General features: G+C 41.5%; 1 protein-coding gene across 1 annotated transcript in view; it reads right to left on the bottom strand.

Annotated features, from left to right (window-relative positions):
- Positions 1-293: 293 nt before the first annotated feature.
- The window catches only part of fhdc1 (FH2 domain containing 1), an 83721-nt gene continuing 63832 nt past the window's right edge, over positions 294-20182 (bottom strand). The window contains 3 exon segments of the mRNA XM_069923130.1: positions 294-4708; positions 6097-6261; positions 16849-16966. Coding sequence (XP_069779231.1) covers positions 2372-4708; positions 6097-6261; positions 16849-16966 — 2620 coding nt within the window. The 3' untranslated portion in view covers positions 294-2371.

The following is a 20182-nucleotide window of genomic DNA, read 5'->3' as shown; positions in this document are numbered from 1 at the left end:
GGATCCTGGACTTCTTGACTGTAAGTCTGGGTTGGTAACATATGACTATCAAGAAGGTACAGGAGCATCAAAATCAGGACTGCCAAGCTGGGATATAGCTGTGAGATTCATGAACGGTATCCTGTAAACAAGTTAATAATCCCAAGATATGTTTGCATATATTTATATGAATTATTATTATATACTGTTTATATGTGTGCACTGAGGTCTGGAGAAAGGTTGTTTTAATCGGGTTGCACATGTATAGTCAGATGACAAAATAACTTGAATTTGAGAAGACAACACAATCACTATTTAATAAGACAGAACTGACTTTTAATACTTGACTGAACAGAAGTTATGTAGAACGTGCAAATACTACAACACCTCATTTCAATTTACAGAGATACATCATTTTTGTTTACAAATTCAAAGTAATCTTAAAATTTGAAATGACCATTGAGCCATTACAGTTTAATACATGTTGGGTTCAGATGTGGATACAAAGGTAAATAAAAGCAGCCACCGTTAATATGCAACACAATGCCATAGAGAGGGAGTAATAGGCAAGGGATGAATGAACAAAGAAACTAAATTCACATCCTCCAATCCAAATGAGCAAAAGCATGAAATTTATGAAGACCAAAAAAAAGACAGTTAAATTGACCTGTGCATATTCTTCAGGATGAAAATCATTTTTTGTCATATTATACCAAACTTGACCACAATTCAGGATGCATGGTCACATCCCATGCTATTTCAAACAAAAAGAGACTAGAATTCCTTAAACTGCCAACAGTGGGGGGAAAAAAAAACATTAATCTTACATAAATGGGGACGGCTTCAAAAGGCTGGAGCCACTCAGTCTTGCCCACATTCAGAGTAGCCCATTTCACAAGCAGTATGTGTATCTCTTGAGATATAATCTCAGATCTAATTTAAGTATCTCCTGGAGAGAAATCAGGGTATAATACAAGCTCCATTAAAAAAAATTACAGATGAGAGCAGGAAATGTCCTATACATTGTTGCTGGGATAGGCCCAACAAAAGCAGTTCAGGACAAATGAGCAGCTTTTAGTAAAAAGACAACTGCTGAAGAAAACAGTGCATCATCCCAATATACAAACCAGTACACTGTTAAATATATGAACTCATTAAGTATAAAGTGTGCTGTGGTTTCATGCTCAAAATTGACCAGCCAACATTTGACAACAAATTAATTATTATTATTATTTCAGAGTAAATAACTCAACAACAGTGTTTTGTACTCAGAGAACTTCTCCAACATATGGGCTAATTTCAACTGTTGGAAGTTTTGTGTCATTTTATTGCTACGTCGGCTGTCAGAAAATGGAACAGGGCTGCACACAGTGGTCCCTCCAAATCTCAAGTTCCAATCTCTTGCTGGCCATATATCCATAGTGAGCCCTGCTGAAAGGACTGAACACTAGAGTAGTTATTCCATCCATGAAGTTTAACTCATGTATGCCAATACTGTACAGATTATGATATGCACTTTGCATTATACACATTATTCATATCACAATACAAAAAATAAATTATTGTGCTGCAACTATGTAATCAAGTGGAAACTTCAACCCACTCATTCGTTCGTTAGTTTCTCTATACATTTCTATTCCTTAGCACCAGTCCTTTCCTCCCTTAAAAAGTAGCAGCCCACCATGACTATAAATATTCATCTGCTAAAAATTTGAATGCTTAATATTGACATTTTAAAAAGGTACATTCAGCCACTGCAAAGAGATATAAAGCTGGCTTAGCTTTTTGACATGTTCATGTAATAGATCAAAATCTATTATAGAGAAGCAGCACACTTAACTCAATCCTGAAAAAAAAACATGGACTGGTACATCTTCCTGAGGAATTAGCAATCGCATTGCCCCTAAACAAATGCTTGCTGAGTTGTTCTGGTTCAGCACCAACTGAATATGTCATTTTCAATTTTGATTATCATTTCCCCATGGATTTCAACCTCTGCCTCCTGGTGTCATGCTAAACAGGATAAGGCTGACTCATTTCTATGCACTTCAAATAATTTGTGACTAAATGGCAGGAGGCACGCTTCTAAAAGGCAGAGCTAGTACTGGCAATTTTCTTCTCCACTTCCTGGATGGTTCACAAAAGGTGGCTAAATCGCTGCTCGCTCACACGTGCACCTTGAGCATTCGTCAATGCTGGAAGTCAAACTCTAAGCTCTCTGATGAAAGGAGTATTAACATTCCAGCAGGTGAGACCCATCAGGTTTGACTCAATGCAGAACAGCCTTACACACCAATGAAAAGTTGACCTGCAGGCACACAAGGGGAGAGCTTCCTTTCAGGAAAGTCTACTAAGCTTTTAACTTGCTAACCTACACAAAAAAAACAGCATTTCACTTCCATTTAAATGCCCTTTCTGAAGATTTCTTGCTTTTAATGGAATCTGTGACTGTAAGGTGTTTCTTTTCTGTTGATTTTAGGGAAGTATTGTTGCCTGTATAAGTGGACTGAAATTTGTATGTTGGAACCTTACTCTCCTCTTCTGTCTTGCTCCCTAGTTTTGGGGTAGTCGCCCTTTTAACGTCAGAATTTTCACTATTCTTTGGATGATTTATTCCAATGTACTTGGCCACAGTTTGCCTTTGTGAAGAGGATCTGTTGAGATTTGGTGCCTTGGTGGTCTGCTGAGGTGTGCTGGGAACCGGTCTGGAGTCTGTCCTCTGGCGTCGAGAGGAAGAGGCCACAGTATTTCTGGCAAAGCTGGGAGTATTAATTGGCATGGCTATACTATTTCTTTCCATGGTATCTGTTACTCCAACTGTATTTGTGCTGGGCTTGGGGAGGCCTCTTGTAACTGAGCGACAGATCTTACTGCTTTCATCAGGCTTTGGCTTAGAGATATTTTGAACTGGCTTAGCGCTAGGTTTTCTGAGGGAGTCTTTACGCTTTGTAATACCATGAGATGAATTACCCAAAGCAACTGTCTCTTTTGTAGCCTTTTGTTCTGCCACTAGTATACTGGATCTACAAGGAGTCTTTGACCAGCTGTCTCGCCAATTTGACCCAAAGGCTTTTTGTGCATGTTTTGGTTCATCACTGCTCAATGCTTTTGCTTCTGGTCTTTTGACACTATTTGATCTTCTGCCTGACTTTGATATTGGCAAAACCCTTCTTATTTCTTCATAATTAGAGCAGTTTGTTTTACTTGAAGATTTAGGAGAAACTGTATTGCTCAAACAATGCAAAGTTGTTTTTGGAGTGGGCAATACTTTTCCTCTAACTGTACTTGGCTGCTTTAAACTAGAAGTTTGCCTTGCTTCCTTTGGTAAGTTAATTTTTTCAGCGACTGCCTCAAGATCATTTTCAATGGTTGTATTTTTGGTGATGGGAATGGGAGGATTATCCAATTTCATGTCTGCCAAATTGCTACATCCTTCTATCAGACCCCTTTTAGGGCCTGCAAATTTCTCTTGAGATTCTTCATGGATTTTGTGGCAGGTAGTTTTTACTGAACACTTCTCTGAGGCTTCAGAACAATTTTCATCACCTGTGTATCCCAAAACAAAAAACATGGTTCTGCTCTCATTTGAAACAAAATGATCAGGTTTTGTTATCGCATCCGAACTCTGGATAGATACTTCAGTGCTATTTACATTTATTTTCTGTGATGATGACAGAGTACCTATGATGCAGTCAGATTCATCATCTCTAAGTTTCTTTGAGGCTAGTTGAGAAGAAAATGCACTAGAATCAGACGAAGTCTGAATGCCTACACTAGTACCGGATATCAGGGGGCTCAAATGTGAATCAGAAGTCTGCAGACTCTCATATGTTCCGGCTGTCTGCACACTCACATCTGAACTTGGAGTCTTCAAACTCACATCAGTACTGGGTGTCTGCACATCCACATCTGTACTTGGACTCTGCGCATTCACATCTGTACTGAGTGTCTGCAAACCCACATCAGAAGAAGTCTCCAAACTCAAGTCTTCAGTATATTCCAGGTCTGTTAATGTAACATCATCACAAGTCATCATTTGGCTAGAGTCAGCTACTTTAAAATTGGAACAACTGAAAATCTGTAAACCTTCTGTAAGCTCAAGTTGCTGTTTGGAGGCAATCATCTGGTTTAAGTTTGTGAAGCCCCTATCCTTTACTATATTCTCATTGTTATTGTAGGCATCTTGTCCATTCTGACCAATTTCACTTTCAGTCTTCGTGATACTGAAGCTCTCTGCATTCCTAGTAGTGCAAGGCTCATCTGAGACTGTGCAGAGATTGCTGTTTTTTATAGTCGAGTCATGAACAGATCCCTGATTGGAGTCAAAACAGACACTATCCAAGATCCCATCTCGAGTTTCTGACACCTCTTGCCAAGCTGCTCTCTGCCTTGAGCAACGTGCAATGGAACGAGGGATACTATTTGATTTAGCTTGTTCAGCTGTACTAGCAGCTTGCAAAAATGACAATAAACGGCTGTCAATAGCAGTGCCTTCGGATGATCGTAAGCATCTGCTTCTAGTTCTCTTTGGCCCACTGGGATTCTGAAGTCTCAGATGAGTGGAAGCTAGGTCATGTAGTCCATCGTTAATGAGTAGTTTCACATCATTTTCGCTACTACTCCTTCCAAAAACACTTCGTTCACCAGCTGCCCATGAATGCCTTTTCTCTTCCAATTCCTTTAGCCTCTGTTGTTGGCGAAGTTCTTGAATTTCTCTGTCTCTGTTTTCCTATGGGTTACAGAGATTTAGGTTTTTCAGTAATTCATTAGAATAGTTTAATGACAATTTCTCTTCAACAAACACCCAACTTACAGACACCCCATAGAAATGAATAAGGGTTTTGGTGACCTGTGCTTTTGATTTGCTGGCTGCTACAGGGCTGCAGGCATCTTTTGCCAGGTAGAAACAGGGCATTTTCTCATGCCTTCTCTCCCTATCGCCTCCATCTGAGCCACAATAATCAAGGACTGGGTTGAGCTGAGCAGAGCTGTGAACACTGAGAAGTCTCCCTGGCTCACTCACGAAGATGGTGGGGCCATGTGGTAGTCCCTATTCCAGTGCCTGCTCGCTCTCCTATCACAGCAGTTTCTTGATCTGCTCCCACACACTTCTGACTCCAGAGTAGTTAGGTTAGAAACTGCTGTGATGTCACATCCTGAGACTTCCTGCAGTCCGAGTTCCATTAAATTAAAATGCAAAATCCAGCATCAACTAAAATCAACTTATGATACTTAATGTATTATTTTGGTATGAATATATAACACAAAATTTCTATCCCATTTGATACTCTTCGTAAATATATTGCACCATTATATTTCAGAAGAATATCAGAGAACTCTTTCTAACCATAGAATTATATTTCAGAGAAATACTGTGCGCAGAAAATTCAATTATTTTTCTTATGATAATTTGCTTTTGACAAACATTTTCCATCTTCTGGAGAAGATGTTGATATTTGCTATATTATCTGTCTCTAGAACCCAATACTTTTAAGAATTTTGGACATGATAACCATTTATGGGTATGGGTTTGATGGGCTGAATGGTATTTGTCTGTGTTATCGATACAAATTTGAGTTATTGATTAGCACCAGGACTGGAAAAGCTGCATGGAGTTAAACAAAAAAATCTGCAAATGCAGAAGTCGAGTGCAATTACACAGTCATTCTGGAGAAACTCAGCAGCATCCATATCCAGGCCCAAAACATTCATTACCCTTTACCTCTTATGGATGTTGCATAACCTGCTGAGTTTCTACAGCATATTTGTATATTGAAAAAGTTGCTCAATTTCTCTCCTCTGCAGCAATGCCAATTAAACACCTGGTGTGCCCTGCTTGAGAAAACGCAGTTAATGCAGAGCAAGGGTATGAGACAGTGCATTCCATTGAATCATCATCCTAACAATTTAGTAAACTGAGGTTGCTTTTCAGGAGGTCTAATACTGCATTTATAGTGCCTTATTTTGAGAATTGCTTCAAATTTTACATTGATGAGTGATCAGTAAATATAATCATCTACATTCAGTGACAGTGAGGCTATCAAAAATTCCCCATTTCAAAATGGTCCACAAAACAGCTGTTATTTGGTATGTCAGAGCAATTGTGTGCCTACTTACCTTGACAGCTTTTTTGAATCTGTCACAAAAGTCTTGAAAAATTTTGAAGCATTCTTCAAGTTTCATTGTTTCTTTATCCTCACAGAAGAAGTCTATGAGGGTATTGGCTTCCCTCAGCAATTGCATCTGCTCTTCCTCTAATTTCTCCACTTCTCTCAAAGCTTGCTACAGTGTAAGATATATAGTACATCAGCAAACATCAGCATGCAATCGACATCAAAGAACATTGTGCCTTTATTTTCAATAATTATACGCCACAAAAAAAATGCAATAAGATATTACAATACACTAATCCAGTTTCTAATTTTCTGAGCTATTGTAGTGGCCCGCTCCTCAGGCCAACACAGGAAATGGCCGTTGAACACAGCAACTGGCAAAATATTGTGTGGTCTGAAACTCCCATTTCCATAGGCCGCTGGTAGAACAGTAAAACTGCCCAATTGGAGCCCGGGCATCTGAGGTAACCAGTCGGCAGCTGGCCAGTTCAAGCCACGCTCCGGTGGTGACATGGCCAACCTGACTATAAAAGGCAGAGCTACCACTGAATAAACTAGGTGTTGGATATACTCTTCTGGTGTGTGTGTGTGTGTGTCTTTCTTCTCCTGCGGATTCAAGCTACAGTTTTAGGGCTATAACCAAGAGCTATAGCCCAGCAGTAGTCGTAGCGACCTCACTAGTGGTGACCCTGATTGGTCCAAACAATGCTTTAGACCCGAAGATGGAAAAGCAACCTGAAATCAACACCATAGCATTGAAGCTGCCCGGCTTCTGGACATCACAACCATGGGTATGGTTCCAGCAAGCCGAGGCGCAGTTCGCCATTTGACGGATCTCACCGATGACATGCACTACTACCAAGTGGTCAGCACCCTCGATCAGGACTCCGGAGCCCATATCATTGAATTCCTCTAGCAGCCCCTGGAACAAGGAAGGTATGTGGCCATCAAAGAGCTGTTAACCTGCACTTTCGGGCTCTCAAAGCACGAGCGCACTGCCTGACTGTTACATATGAATGGTTTGAGGACCAAGGCCTCTTCTGCCATCATTAGCGACATGCCAACGATGGCCACACCTCCTGCCTGCTGTTCCAGCAGATCTTCATGGAAAGGCTGCCCAAGGACATCTGGCTGCTCATCGTGGAGGAAGACTTTGATGACTCCAGGAAGGTGGCTGCCCGAGCAGACCTGCTATGGGCAGCGAAGAAGGATACTTGCACTTTGCTCGAGCAGGTTACAGCAATGTGTCATCAGCGCACAGCCAGGAAGACCACCGACCGACCACCCGAAAGCCACACCCCACCTGTGAGCAGTACTGTTTCTATCATTGACATTGGGATTCAGAGGCCCCTTGATGCCGCTCCCCCTGCTTGTTGCAGGGAAACGCCCAGGCCGGCCATCAATAATGGCTGCGACGTCCAGCCAACTGCATAGCCTGCTACACATTCAAGACTACCTGTCGGGCTGATATTTCTTGGTGGACACTGGGGCACAATACAGCATCATTCCCTTAACCAGCCTGGAGGCCCGCCTCGGCAAAATGGGCTAGGAGCTCTGAGCAGCAAATAACTCCAACATCTGAACATTTGACACCTGCACCATTCCCCTACATTTCGGGGAAGTGTACAGTGGCGGCCGTGCAACAACCATTACTGGGTGCAGATTTCCTGTGGGCCAACTCACTCCAGATGGATATCAAGGGGCGCCGGCTAGTGCACGCCAGACATTTCACTCACTCTTGGTCAAGGGCACTGAACTCACCTGCACTCAGTGCATACTGCTGACAACGAATTCGCTCAGGTCCTAGCAGAACTCCCCTCCATCACCACACCTCACTTCCATTCGGCAGAACCCAAACATGAGTGAGGCATTAAATCGTTATAGATGGCCCTCCCCTCCATGCTAAGGTGCAACATCCCCCCCGAGAAAATCAACCTAGCCAGGGACAAGTTCCAAAAGATGGAGGAACTTGGCATTGTGCAGTTCTCCAATAGTTCTTGGGCTTCCTCTCTCCACATGGTCCCCAAGGCAGTGGGTAGTTGGAGGCCATGTGGAGACTACCGCCGCTTCAATGAGGTCACCATACCGACAGATATCCCATGCCCCATATCCAAGACTTCACTGCTAACTTGCAAGGGGCACAGATATTCTCAAAGGTGAACCTCATCAGGGGCTATCACCAGATCCCGGTGCACCTCAAAGACATCCCAAAAACCACCATCATAACCCCCTTTGTATTGTTTGAATTTCTCCACACTCCCTTCAGGTTAAAAAACGTGGCTCAGACTTTCCAGAGGCTGATGGATGCAGTGGGCCGGGATCTGCCTTCGTCTACCTCAACGACATTTTAATCGCCAGCCACACCCACACTGCTCACTTAAAACAATTGTTCTCCAGGCTGAGCGATTTTGGCCGAACCATCAACCCAGCCAAGTGCCAGTTTGGCCGACAGACTATTGACTTATTGGGCCATTGTATCAATAAACATCGAGCCAGACCATTACCCACTAAGGTGGATGCTATTTGCAGGTCTGTTCTACTTTTATCACCTGCAACATCGCACATCATGAGCCCACTCTTTCCCCTCATGGCAGGACCCAGTAAAAACACACAATAGACCCAGGAGGTGACCGAAGCCTTCCAGGTCACCAAAAACACTGTAGCCAATACCACCCTCCTCGTGCACCCGCGGACAGATGCCTCCAGCACAGAGATCAGGATGTATTTGAGCAACTTGTTAATGGACAATGGCAACTGCTGGCCTTTTGCAGTAAATACCTCAGGCCACCAGAGCTCAAGTACAGTGCCTTTGATAGAGAACTGTTAGCCTTATACCTGGCAATTTGGCATTTTGGTTACCTCATGGAGGGCAGGAAGTTCAAAATTTACATGGACCACAAACCCCTTACCATTGCCTTCAGAAAGGTGTCAGATCCATGGTCAGCCAGGCAACAGCGGCACCTGTCCTACATTTCCAAATTTACAATGGACATTGAACACAGCCGGCAAATCCAGTGTGGTGGTCGATGCCCTATCCCTTCGGGCTATCTTTGCAGTTCACGATTCTATCCGTGGCATCAACTATGTGGCCCTGGCTGATGCGCAGCAAGCAGACCCTGATATTCCGATGTACTGGCTCACCGGCTTACAACTGGAGGACATCCAGGTCGCTTCCAGCAATCGCACACTGCTCTGCAACACCTTGACGGGTAAACCTTGCCCTGTCATTCTGGCTGCATGGAAGAGATGGGTTTTTGACTCTGTCCACAACTTGGCTCACCCCGCCATCAGGACAACAGTCAAAATGGTGGCGAACAAGTATGTCTGGCGCGGCCTCTGCAAGGGGTTGCCCTGTGGGCCAGCACTTGTACTCAGTGCCAGTCATCCAAATTCCAGACTCATATCAAGCTCCACCACAGGAATTTGAGCCAGCACATCACCGCTTCAGCCACATGCACAATGGCATTGTGGGGCCCCTACCTGTATCTAAAGGTGCATGCTACCTTCTCACAATGGTCAACCGGATGGCCAGAGCTGGTGCCACTATCAGAGGCTTCCACAAAAGCATTCGCATGGGCTTTACTCAACATTTGGGCCGCGTGTTTCAGGGTCCCCAAACACCTTACATCAGAAAGGGGGGCCCAATTCACTTCCAGTCTGTAGACTGCACGTCCTGGGACCACAGCGTATCACCTGCAAGCCAACGGGTTGGTGGAGAGGTTCCACAGACACCTTAAGGCAGCCTTAATGGCACAGACCTACCTTATCTGACCTATCTGGGCCAAAGCACTCCTTTGGGTCCTGTTAGGCATCGTACCGCACCTAAGGAGGACCTCGAGGTGTCCTCTACTGAGTTAGTCTATGGGGCACCCCTAGTTATAACAGGCAAATTCATGATGGCCTCTGAGGACTTGGGAGAGACCCTGGCAACCACATTGTCCCGACTACGTAAGCATTTAGGCACCTTATGCCTATAGCCAAGAGCTAAAATCTAGCTGTAGCCGTCGTGACCTTGCTGTACTATAATATTTTTGAAAGCTTCTATAAAAGTAGTGATTTTGTTTTACTACTCTATAGTAATTTAGGTTTAAGGAGCATGTTACATTAAAAGATAGCTAAGAACTGCTGTCGAGATAAAAGAACATTACAGTAGAGTACAGCCCTTCATCCCTCCATATTGTGCAGACCTATATAAATATTCTCAACAATCTAAAATACCTACCCTTACCTCACACTCTATAACTCTATTTTTCCTGCATCCATGTGCCTGCCTAAGAGTCTTCTAAATATCCCTGTTGTACTCAGCCTCCCCTGCCACGCACTATTTTACACCAAGTATAAAAAACTTACTCCTGACATCTTCCTCTGGTGTTTATTACTCTCGTCCCAGGAAAAGGTGCTGGCTGTCCACCCTATCTATGCCTCCCATAATCTTGTAGATCTCCATTCAGTTACCTCTCACCCTTCTTCGATCCAAAGAGAAAAGCCCTACCTCTGCTAATCTTGCCTCATAAGACATATTCTCCAATCTAGGCAACAGCCCCCGATTAAGTTCAAGAATCACGAGGTAATGTTGCAGCACTGTAAAACTCTGGTTAGACTTCACTTGGAATATTGTGTTCAGTTCTAGTTGCCTCATTACAGGAAAGATGCAGAAGCTATGGAAAGAGCGCAGAGGATTGGAGAACATGTCTTGCCTGGCATAATCCTCCATTTTTCTTTCATCTTTGTGCCTATCTAAGGATCGTTTATATATCCCATTTGTACCAGCTTCTACCACGACCTCCAACAATTCATTTCAGACACATAAATAACCTATCTCTGAAATTCCCCTAAACTTTCCTCCACAAACAGATCACCTCTGATATTCATCTGTTGCCTTGGGAAAAAGTTGCTGGCAGTCCACCCTACCTCTGTCTCTCAAAATCTTATACACCTTGATTAAGTCGCCTATCATCCTCCAAAGAGAAAAGATCTAGCTTGCTTAACCTTTCAATATCAGACATGTTTTGCACCCCCTCTAAAACTTCCACATCCTTATTATAATGGGGTGACCAGAATTGAACACAATACTCCAAGTATGGTATAACCATTTTTATAGATATGCAACATTATCTTGTAGCTTAAACTCAATCTCCTGACTATTGAAGGCCAGCACACAACACTCCTTCTTAACTATTTTAACAACTTATGCTGCAACCTTGAGGGATCTATGGACTTGAACTCCAAGATTCCTCTGTTCTCAACTGTAATGGATCTGTGTTATTAATATTTAGGTTAATGTTAGGCTATATTTCATGTAAAAATGTCTTAGTAAAGTTAGTTCTGTGTGGTTACAGAATCACACACCAGTCACAGCACATTTACAGAGAACCACTGCTCTCAGAGAGAAAGTTCATTCTCGAAGTCGACGTGTCTGGAAAGCAGAGCCTTTATGGAACTGAAATGTTGTTAATTGAAAATCAAGGGCTACACGTGGTTTCTTAAAAGCATTTTTTTTTGGTATATGCAACATTATGATCACATGTGCCTAGACTTTGTGGAATCAAAAAAACTACTTAACCAGGGTGAGGTCAAATGTTGTTATGGATATGAGATTTTGCTGTTGTGTATTTGGGCTTACACACCAGCTAGCTGTTCAGTATTCTTTATTACTCCAAAAACTAAAATGGTTCCCCCAGTACATTGTATTATATTTCCCTGCCGAAGTTAACGTGATAACATCCATCACACCCCCACAGTGTTAAACCTTAACACTCTTTCCCTCCCCCCACCCCTCATGTAACTGTGAAGTTAAATTACTAAGGGACTGCCAACAAATACACATGGCATCCCACTAACATGGAGTAAATATAAGTGAATAGATTATAGTGTGTGCTGAGGTGGATACACATATTAATAATGTTCCCTTATGTTACATAGTCTTTCAATCATTCTTGGGGTTGTCTCTTCCTTTTAGACTGCCGAAGGACAGGTGGATCATGTCGTTGGGGTCTTCTCTGGGACTTGGGCTTTCCCTGGGCTTTTGGCCTTCGGTGTTTTTCCTGGGTTCTTGACTGTGACCGGTGGGGAAGACTGTAAGGCTAAACTTTGCTCTTGTCCCTCTGGAAATGGGCTTTGCTGTCATCCTTCTGGAGCAGGGCTTGCTAATGTTGGGGTCCATCCCCAATGGGTAGTGTTTTTTGGATGGATGTAAACCAGGGAATGTCATTTAGGTCCACGTTTATGGGTACAGGGTCTTCATCTATATCATAACCTGTGGATGTATCATAACCCGTGGATGTAGCTTTGGGGTCATCCACTGCTCTTATCTGATCGGTGACTTTTCCTAGTTTTGGTACCAACCAGCACCAGGACCCCTTTTACCCAAGATTCTTTGATTTCTCGAAAACCTCGTACCAAAACTTGCTCATCCACCTACAGTGATCTGGTGGGTCTGATAGGTTAGTTTGGCGATGCAGATTGTTGTACGATAAGGCTGATGTTTTGGGGTACTATTGAAAGTACTGTACAGTGCACAAATTCCATCTAAACACCAGTTCTGCTGGCGTCTGCTGGGTTGTATTCCAACAGAAAATCTGTGATTTTGTGATCCCATGTTGCGTTTTGCTCTTTCTTGGCTTTCATGCCTCTTTTTAGGGTTCGCACAAAGCATTCAGCTTCCACATTGGTGCTTGGGTGAAATGGTGCTGAATAGATGTGCCGAATGTTACTACCGCGTACAAGTGTTTTGAAACTGCCTGATGTGAACCGGGGCCCATTATCCGAGTCCATTTCTACTGGCAACCCATATGTCACGAAGATGTCTCGCAGTTTTACGCTGGTCATTTCTGTCATACTTTTTCCTCAATTTTTGTACCACTGGCCATTTTGTGTGTGCATCTACCACAATCAAGAAGATCCCCCCCACCCCACCCCTCCATAAAGGATCCGGCAAAACTGAAATGAAATTCTGTGCCACGGTCCTGATGGCCATTTCCATGGGTTTGCTTTGGCCATGGGAGCTTTTGGTTGCAGCTCCTGGCAGGTACTACATCTCCTCACGGTTTGTTCTATGTCCATGTCAAGGGCGGGCCACCATACATGCATCCGTGCTAAGGCTTTCATTCTTAGCATTCTTGGATGATTCTGATGAAGGTCTGCTAGGATGGTTGCTTGCCATTTGGCGGGGATAATTGATCGTAATCCCCCTAGTAGACATCCTTCTTTGATCAACAGTTCACATTGTTGTTGATAGTATGATTTTAGTTCAGCTGCGATGGTTTCAGTCTCAGGCCATCCATTCAAGGTGAGGTTAAGGACTTTTGATAAGGTGGTCTCCTCTCGTATTTCCCTGCTGATTACTTTGGCTGTTATTGGTAAGTGATTGATTTGTTCTTGATTTATGACGGTGGCTTCCGCCATCGATTTGATTATCTTATCTTTTAATCCTGCCTCAGACAGTGGTAAGCGAGTTAGCACATCGGCATGATTGCTTTGGGCCGCTGGCTTATGTTTTATGTCAAAATCATATGCAGCAAGTAATGTGGCCCACCTCTGGATCCTGGTTGCAGCCTAGTACTGGTGTACCTTTCTTTGGGCCTAGGATTAGACTGAGTAGGGCATTTAGATCTGATGTGTCCCTCTTGGTCACACAGATGGAATCTGGATTTCTTGAAGAAACAATTGTCAATGCTGTGGTTGCTTTTCCTGTAGTGAAAACATTCTTGGCAGGAAACTTTACCCACCATCATTGAAGTGCCATGGCTGAGGTCCACGTTTCTTCTAGCTGCCTTGGCTCCCAAGGCTGATTCTAAGACTACGGTGAGGGTTATCTCCCCTTTTCCGAGTGCCCTCGTAGCTCAGTATGCTAAGCCCAGAACTAAATGATCTCTTAATGCTTGGTTTAGGAAATCTCCAACATTACAGTGTCGTGATAAGGATCGTAGCTCAGCCAGGAATTAATTCACCGATCCCCATGGTTTTTCATTTCTGCCATAAAACTTTTGTCTTTCTGCCACAACTGGTGGTCTTGGGCTCAGATGTGTCCCCAGGACTTCACATAGTTGAGTATACGCTCTGGTAGTTGGTAGATCTGGGGCTATCAGCGTCTTTAATAATTTGAAAATCTTGCTCCCTACTATGCCTAGAAACAGGGCGCATTTACGATTGTGGGGAATGTCTATGATATCATTAACATGATAGAGGTGATCAAGTCTCTCCACTTAATCAAACCAATCTTCATTTTCTGCAATGAATGCTTCATATTGTGTGTTAGCCATCCTGAGGCAGTCTGTCTTTGTTCTCTGTGGCTGAGCTGTTTGCTTGGATATTCGTCTTTCCTCACCAGCAATGCATTTAGTGGTGTGTCTTTTCTGTCGGTGAGGTTCAAATTTATCCTCATCGCCAGTGTGTTGTGTTATTGGGGTTACAAAGGGTCCCACGCACCAGCTAGCTGTTCAGTATTCTTTATTACTCCAAAAAAAAACTAAAATGGTTCCCCCAGTACATTGTATTATATATTCCCCTGCCCAAGTTAACGTGATCACATCAGTCATACGTGACGAATGATGTCACACCCCCAGTGTTAACCCTTAATGCTTGCAGAAATGAAACATCACTGTGGCGATGTCACGTCACATGATGTCAGAGGACTATATACTGAAGGCAGAGAGACATTTTGAATCAGATGAAACACTTGTCATTCTAGAAAGACAAGACTAGGGCAGTAATCTCTAGAAAAAGAGGGAGACGCTGATCTGAAATGTATCATCCTTATTATAGGAGACACACAACTTAAGTGGCTATAAAAGGAGTAAAACCACTTCCGACTGCAATTTTAAGAAGAGAGGCAACCTCATTTGTGCCCAGAAGGTGACCACTCCTGTTTGCAGAATATCTTTCTGAAAGAAAGCTCATCAAGAGATCTGAAAATATGATGTTTAAAAGTGCTTCATAATTACTTCTGAACTGCTATTTAAAAGGGATCCTTAAAGTTCAACAAGGTGTTTGAAAATTGACTTTAAAATTGACTTTTTTCAGAATCAATCCTTTCAAATGGTTTTGGACTTTAAGACTCATACACACACATTTGCATATAATAGGGTTAAGTTTAGGGTTAAGGATAGACACAAGTAAGGAATGTTATTTTAATAATAGTTTAATAAAAACTATTTTGAATTTTCCATTGTCTGGTGAATTTTCCTTTGCTGTTTCTTTGTTAGTACTAATAAGACTTTTATTAGTTTGTAACATCACACTGCTAAAAATCATATCGTTAACCATGTATTCTGCCTTCAAGTTTGAGCTTCTAAAGTGCATTGCTTTACACAATTGAGCTCTATCTGCATTTCTCCATTAAGCTCTGCAACCTGTCTATATATCGTTGCAGCTTGCAACAACCTTCTAAATTATCCACACCTCCAAACTTCATCACATCTACAAACATATTGACCCACCCTCCACTTCTTTGTCTAAATCATTTATATAAATCACAAAGGGAAGGGGTCCCAGAACAGATCCCTGCAAAACACACTCGCCCCCAACCTCCAGTCCATCTACTACCATCTTCTGTGTGCAAGCCAATCGGAATCCACGTAGCCAGGTTTGCATGAATCCTATGTCTCTTAACTTTCAGGATGTACCTAACATGGGGAACTTCAAACATCTTACTGAAAAGCTTACACACTGCATCTACAACCCTACCTTTATCAATTCCTTTGGTCACCTCATCGAAAAATTCAATTAGGCTTATGACACACAACCTGCCCCTCACACAGCCACTGTGTCTATCCCTAATAATTATGAGCTATAGAAGATTCAAGGATTATGGAATATAGGGGTGGGTTGGGGATAATGAAAGACCCTTGTGACTGCTCCTGTCCTAATTTATATAATTTCATAAGAGTTGCTTTTTCAGATCATAAACTTTTCATCCTCATTTCAGGTATGGAAGCTATAGAAATCCTACAAGATGGTCAAAAACCTTCCAGTTCCATATCATTGTAAGTTTATTACCACGTTTGAATTTTACGGGTATTTCTTCCTTGGACAAGATCTATCTTCCTGCTGCTAGCAGAAACAGAATTCAAATGCAAATGAATCAAACTCTACAAGAGATACTTTCAATAGCAGTTTCGTACTCAAAATCTGTTCCTGTATTTGGCACTGATGCTAAATATCACTGATCTATCTTTATGCAAGAATTTTCTTGCTCTGTTATTGACATAACAAAATTGGATTTTAATCATGTTACTTAATTTTGAATAAAGTCCAATCTTTATAGCATAATAATTATTTTCTTTTTGCTCTCTTTCAAAAATTCTGAACAGATATTTAATACTATAATTAAGTCAGAACCAGGAATGCTCTTTGTTTAGGCATTGAATATAGATTTATTACACAAGGGAAGACTGCCACAAGTCTTCAATGTACACAGAAATTGTATGTTATTTAATCTCCCCAGTTGTGGGTTAAATTCTGCACTCAAGAACAAAACTTTGATTATTCTTTATAGATTCAAACAAAGCCCATGAAAAACATTGGACATTTGAGAGAGGCACAATGTGAAGAGATTAAGATTACCACTAGACCAACAGTCAGACTTGCATTTGTTAATCTTTCTAGCCTGAGCTATCCACGGCAGAGGCTTTGAGTTCCATGTTCTTTTTAAATTAAAAGCAGTCATAGGATATGTTCCAAGACCAGAATAATTAAACCCTGCTCTACCTTATTGTCATTTGACCATGGACAAGTGATCTTTTAGATCCTGACTCACCTGAATGAAATCCTCCATTTGATGTAGTAATTCGATGTCTTGCTTTAAATGTTCTTGCATCCACTTTGTTCTACTGACAAGTGAATGTAGGTCAGCATTAATGCTATCAACTGACAATCTGTAAGGAAAAAATATATTTAAAACATGCCTGAATTTCCCATTGAAAGTGGAAGATACTGTTACTTACACTGGCTTGTGTCATGAAAATTCTCAATGCACAATGGATCAATAAACGAATGCAACATTGCAAAGGAAAAGAACAATTATTTCATAAACATGTCCATGTGAATGAATAACTTGCTTGACCACAGCTAGCAGTAATTATGAAAATGAACACATCCAGGTTTATTTTTATTAAAAAGCAAGAATGGAAAAATTTTAAAAAATTATTAATTTAATGGTAGCAGCAGCTATGAAGGATCCACTCTACTCAGGGCATGCTCTGATCTCGCTACTGCCATCAGGAAAGAGGTATAGATGATACAAGACTCCTATAACAAGGGTCAAGAAGAGTTGCTACCCCTCTACCATCAGACTCATAAGCAACAGACACGATCAGAACTCATTTAAGGATTGTATTTTGCATGTTATTTATTACTGAATATTTTTATTTTTTGTTTATTTGCAGTCAATGTGTTTACATGTCTTTCTTTGTTTACATTTCTCTCTTTTGCATATCTATCTTATTCTTGAGTACAGTTTACACTACTGATAAGTAGATATTCTGCCTGGCCCACAGGGGAAAAAAAAGAATAGTAGGGTATATATCATGTATGCCCTCTGACAAGAACTTAACCTTGAGACTGCAGATGCTGGAATCTGAAGTTAAATACAGTCAATTGGAGAAACTTAGCTGGTCAAGAAGCATCAGTGGTATAAAAATTGATCAATCTTTTGAGCCAAAACCTCACTCAGTTCCTCCAGCTAATTGTGTGAAGGCAAATAATATTTTAAATTTTTGGTCTACTCTGTTTTGGTCCTCCATTTTTAAAAAAATATGTTTTGAACGTGACTTGCCTTCTTGAACTGGTGCAGACATGCTCTGAAGGAAGCCCACAATGCTGTGATGTAGGGAGGAATAAGCATTGATAGAACAGTGATATATATTCCCAGGTAAGGAGAGCATGCACTTTCGTGAGGAACCTGCAGGTGGTGGTATCCTCATGCATCTCCTAGTGATGAAGGTTGCAGATTTAGGAACAGCTCAGAAAAAGAACCAGTGCATTTTGTACATGGCACATGCAGTGAGATGGAGGTGAAGACAACGTCTTTAGGTTAATGGATGGGAACAAATGAAATCAAGTGAAGTGCTTTATTCTAAATGGTGTTCAGTTTCTTCAGTATTGCTGGAAGTGAACTAATCCAGAAAAGAAGAGTATTCCATTGAGATCCTGACTTGCATCTTGCAGATGGGGTTTTGGGGGAAATCGCTCACTCACCACAGGATACACAGCCTCTGACATACTCCTGTTGTCTTAGTATTTATGTAGCTAGCCCCAGCACTTCAATGATGATGGATGGAAACACCACTGAACATTAAGGGTAGGTTGTCATACCCAGTGGGGAATCATAATGACATGCGACAGAAAGATCACTTGCCACCTATCAGCTCATGTCTTGTTGCATGCAAGCTCATGCAGATTTAATTTCTGAGGATTTATGAATGAAATTAAATATTCACTCAATCAGTACTTCAGGTTGAAAATGGTCCAGTCTTGTCTTTTGCAATCGTGTGCTGAGTCCTTTCATCACTGAAATTGGCTATTCTAGGAGCCTTCTCTCCTTGTTTGCTGTGTAATTGTCCATCACCATTCATAACTTAGAATACCCATTGTGCTGTGATCAGATCCATTACTAATGAGATCACCTGACTGCTCATCTCTCTTGCTGCTTCACACAAATGTAATCTCCTTTTAGCTTTGTCAGGTTGGAACCTATTTGTAGATATATCTGAGGTTGCTCTGGCCATGCCCTTCTACACTTTCAGTGAATCTCGCTAGTGTTGACAGAGCATGGGTGAAGATACAGATCATGAAAAAAAAACTGCAGATGTTGGAAATATGAAATAAAACAAAACTTGCTGGAAAACCTCAGCAGGTCAGGCAGCATCATTTCTAACAAAATCCGTTCATTCAAACTAAGAAGCTGCAGGAATTGTAACACCTCTTATACCTCTTCTACTCTCATGATCCAAGGACCCCGCCAGTCCTTCCAGGAGAAGCAATGATTCCCTTGCTCTTGTATTCTAGCACACTGCATTTGGTATTCACAATGTGGCCTCCTCCACATTGAAGAAACCAAATCTAGGTTGGGAGATATCTATGTGCAAATTAACTCAGAGAGCAGGCATGGCAATTGTACATTAATAAATAATCACATGTGCGGGTCTAATGTTACAATAAATCAAGGAGGACATAGTGTTTCAAAATCAAAGTGCAGGGCATAGAGAAAAGTACCATTAAACGGCAACATCTTTAACTAGTAGAAGATCCATTTAAGAGTCTGATAACAGCAGGAAAAAAAACTGTCCTTGAATCAAGCTCATGCACCTTCTGCCCAGTGGAGCCAGGCAGAAGTGAGGGTGAGAGTTTTTTAATATATTAGTAGCTTCCCCAAGACAGTAGGATGTACAGGTAGCATTTATGCAGAAGAGGCTGTTTTGTGTGATGGCCTGAGTTATGTTCATAATTTTCACCAGTTTTTGGTATATTGAGCAGAACAGTTCCCATACCAAGTTGGGTAAAATACTTTATATTGTGCATCTATAAAGTTGATAAGAGACTTCAGGGACATGTTGGATTTCTTCAGTTGTAGTGTCATCTTGGTAATTTCAGATTATATAACATCTCATAGATGCCCAATTTGTCTAACCCATTTAGCTTTAATACATTGCACACAATTCAATGGAGGATGTCTTCAGTTTGAAGATGGGACTTCTTAGCAAAAATTATGCAATGAACATTCCTTCTAATACTGTCATATATAAATACATCAGATTAATGAGAACAAAAAGGTGTTCCTTTGATGACTACCTACCACAGATATAATTAGTGATGCCTTTAAGGATTTGATCGGTGCAATTCATTCTTGTTTAACTGAACAATTATGAGACAATAGAAAGGTGATGAAAACTCATCCACATTTGGAGTCAACTTGGGCCAGAATGAGTAAGGATTTCTTGCACTGAAGGACAGTGAACTAGGTAAGTTTTAAGATTAAAGATCATCATCCTTCAACATTACATCAGATACAGGACATTATAAAATAGAATGGAAGATTCTAGAATTATAATGTGTATCTTTCAGCATCTGAAAACTGAAATATCTACCTTATA

The sequence above is a fragment of the Narcine bancroftii genome, chromosome 3 (genome assembly GCF_036971445.1).
Source record: "Narcine bancroftii isolate sNarBan1 chromosome 3, sNarBan1.hap1, whole genome shotgun sequence".
NCBI lineage: Eukaryota > Metazoa > Chordata > Chondrichthyes > Torpediniformes > Narcinidae > Narcine > Narcine bancroftii.
This window is presented reverse-complemented; position numbering and strand designations above follow the sequence as displayed.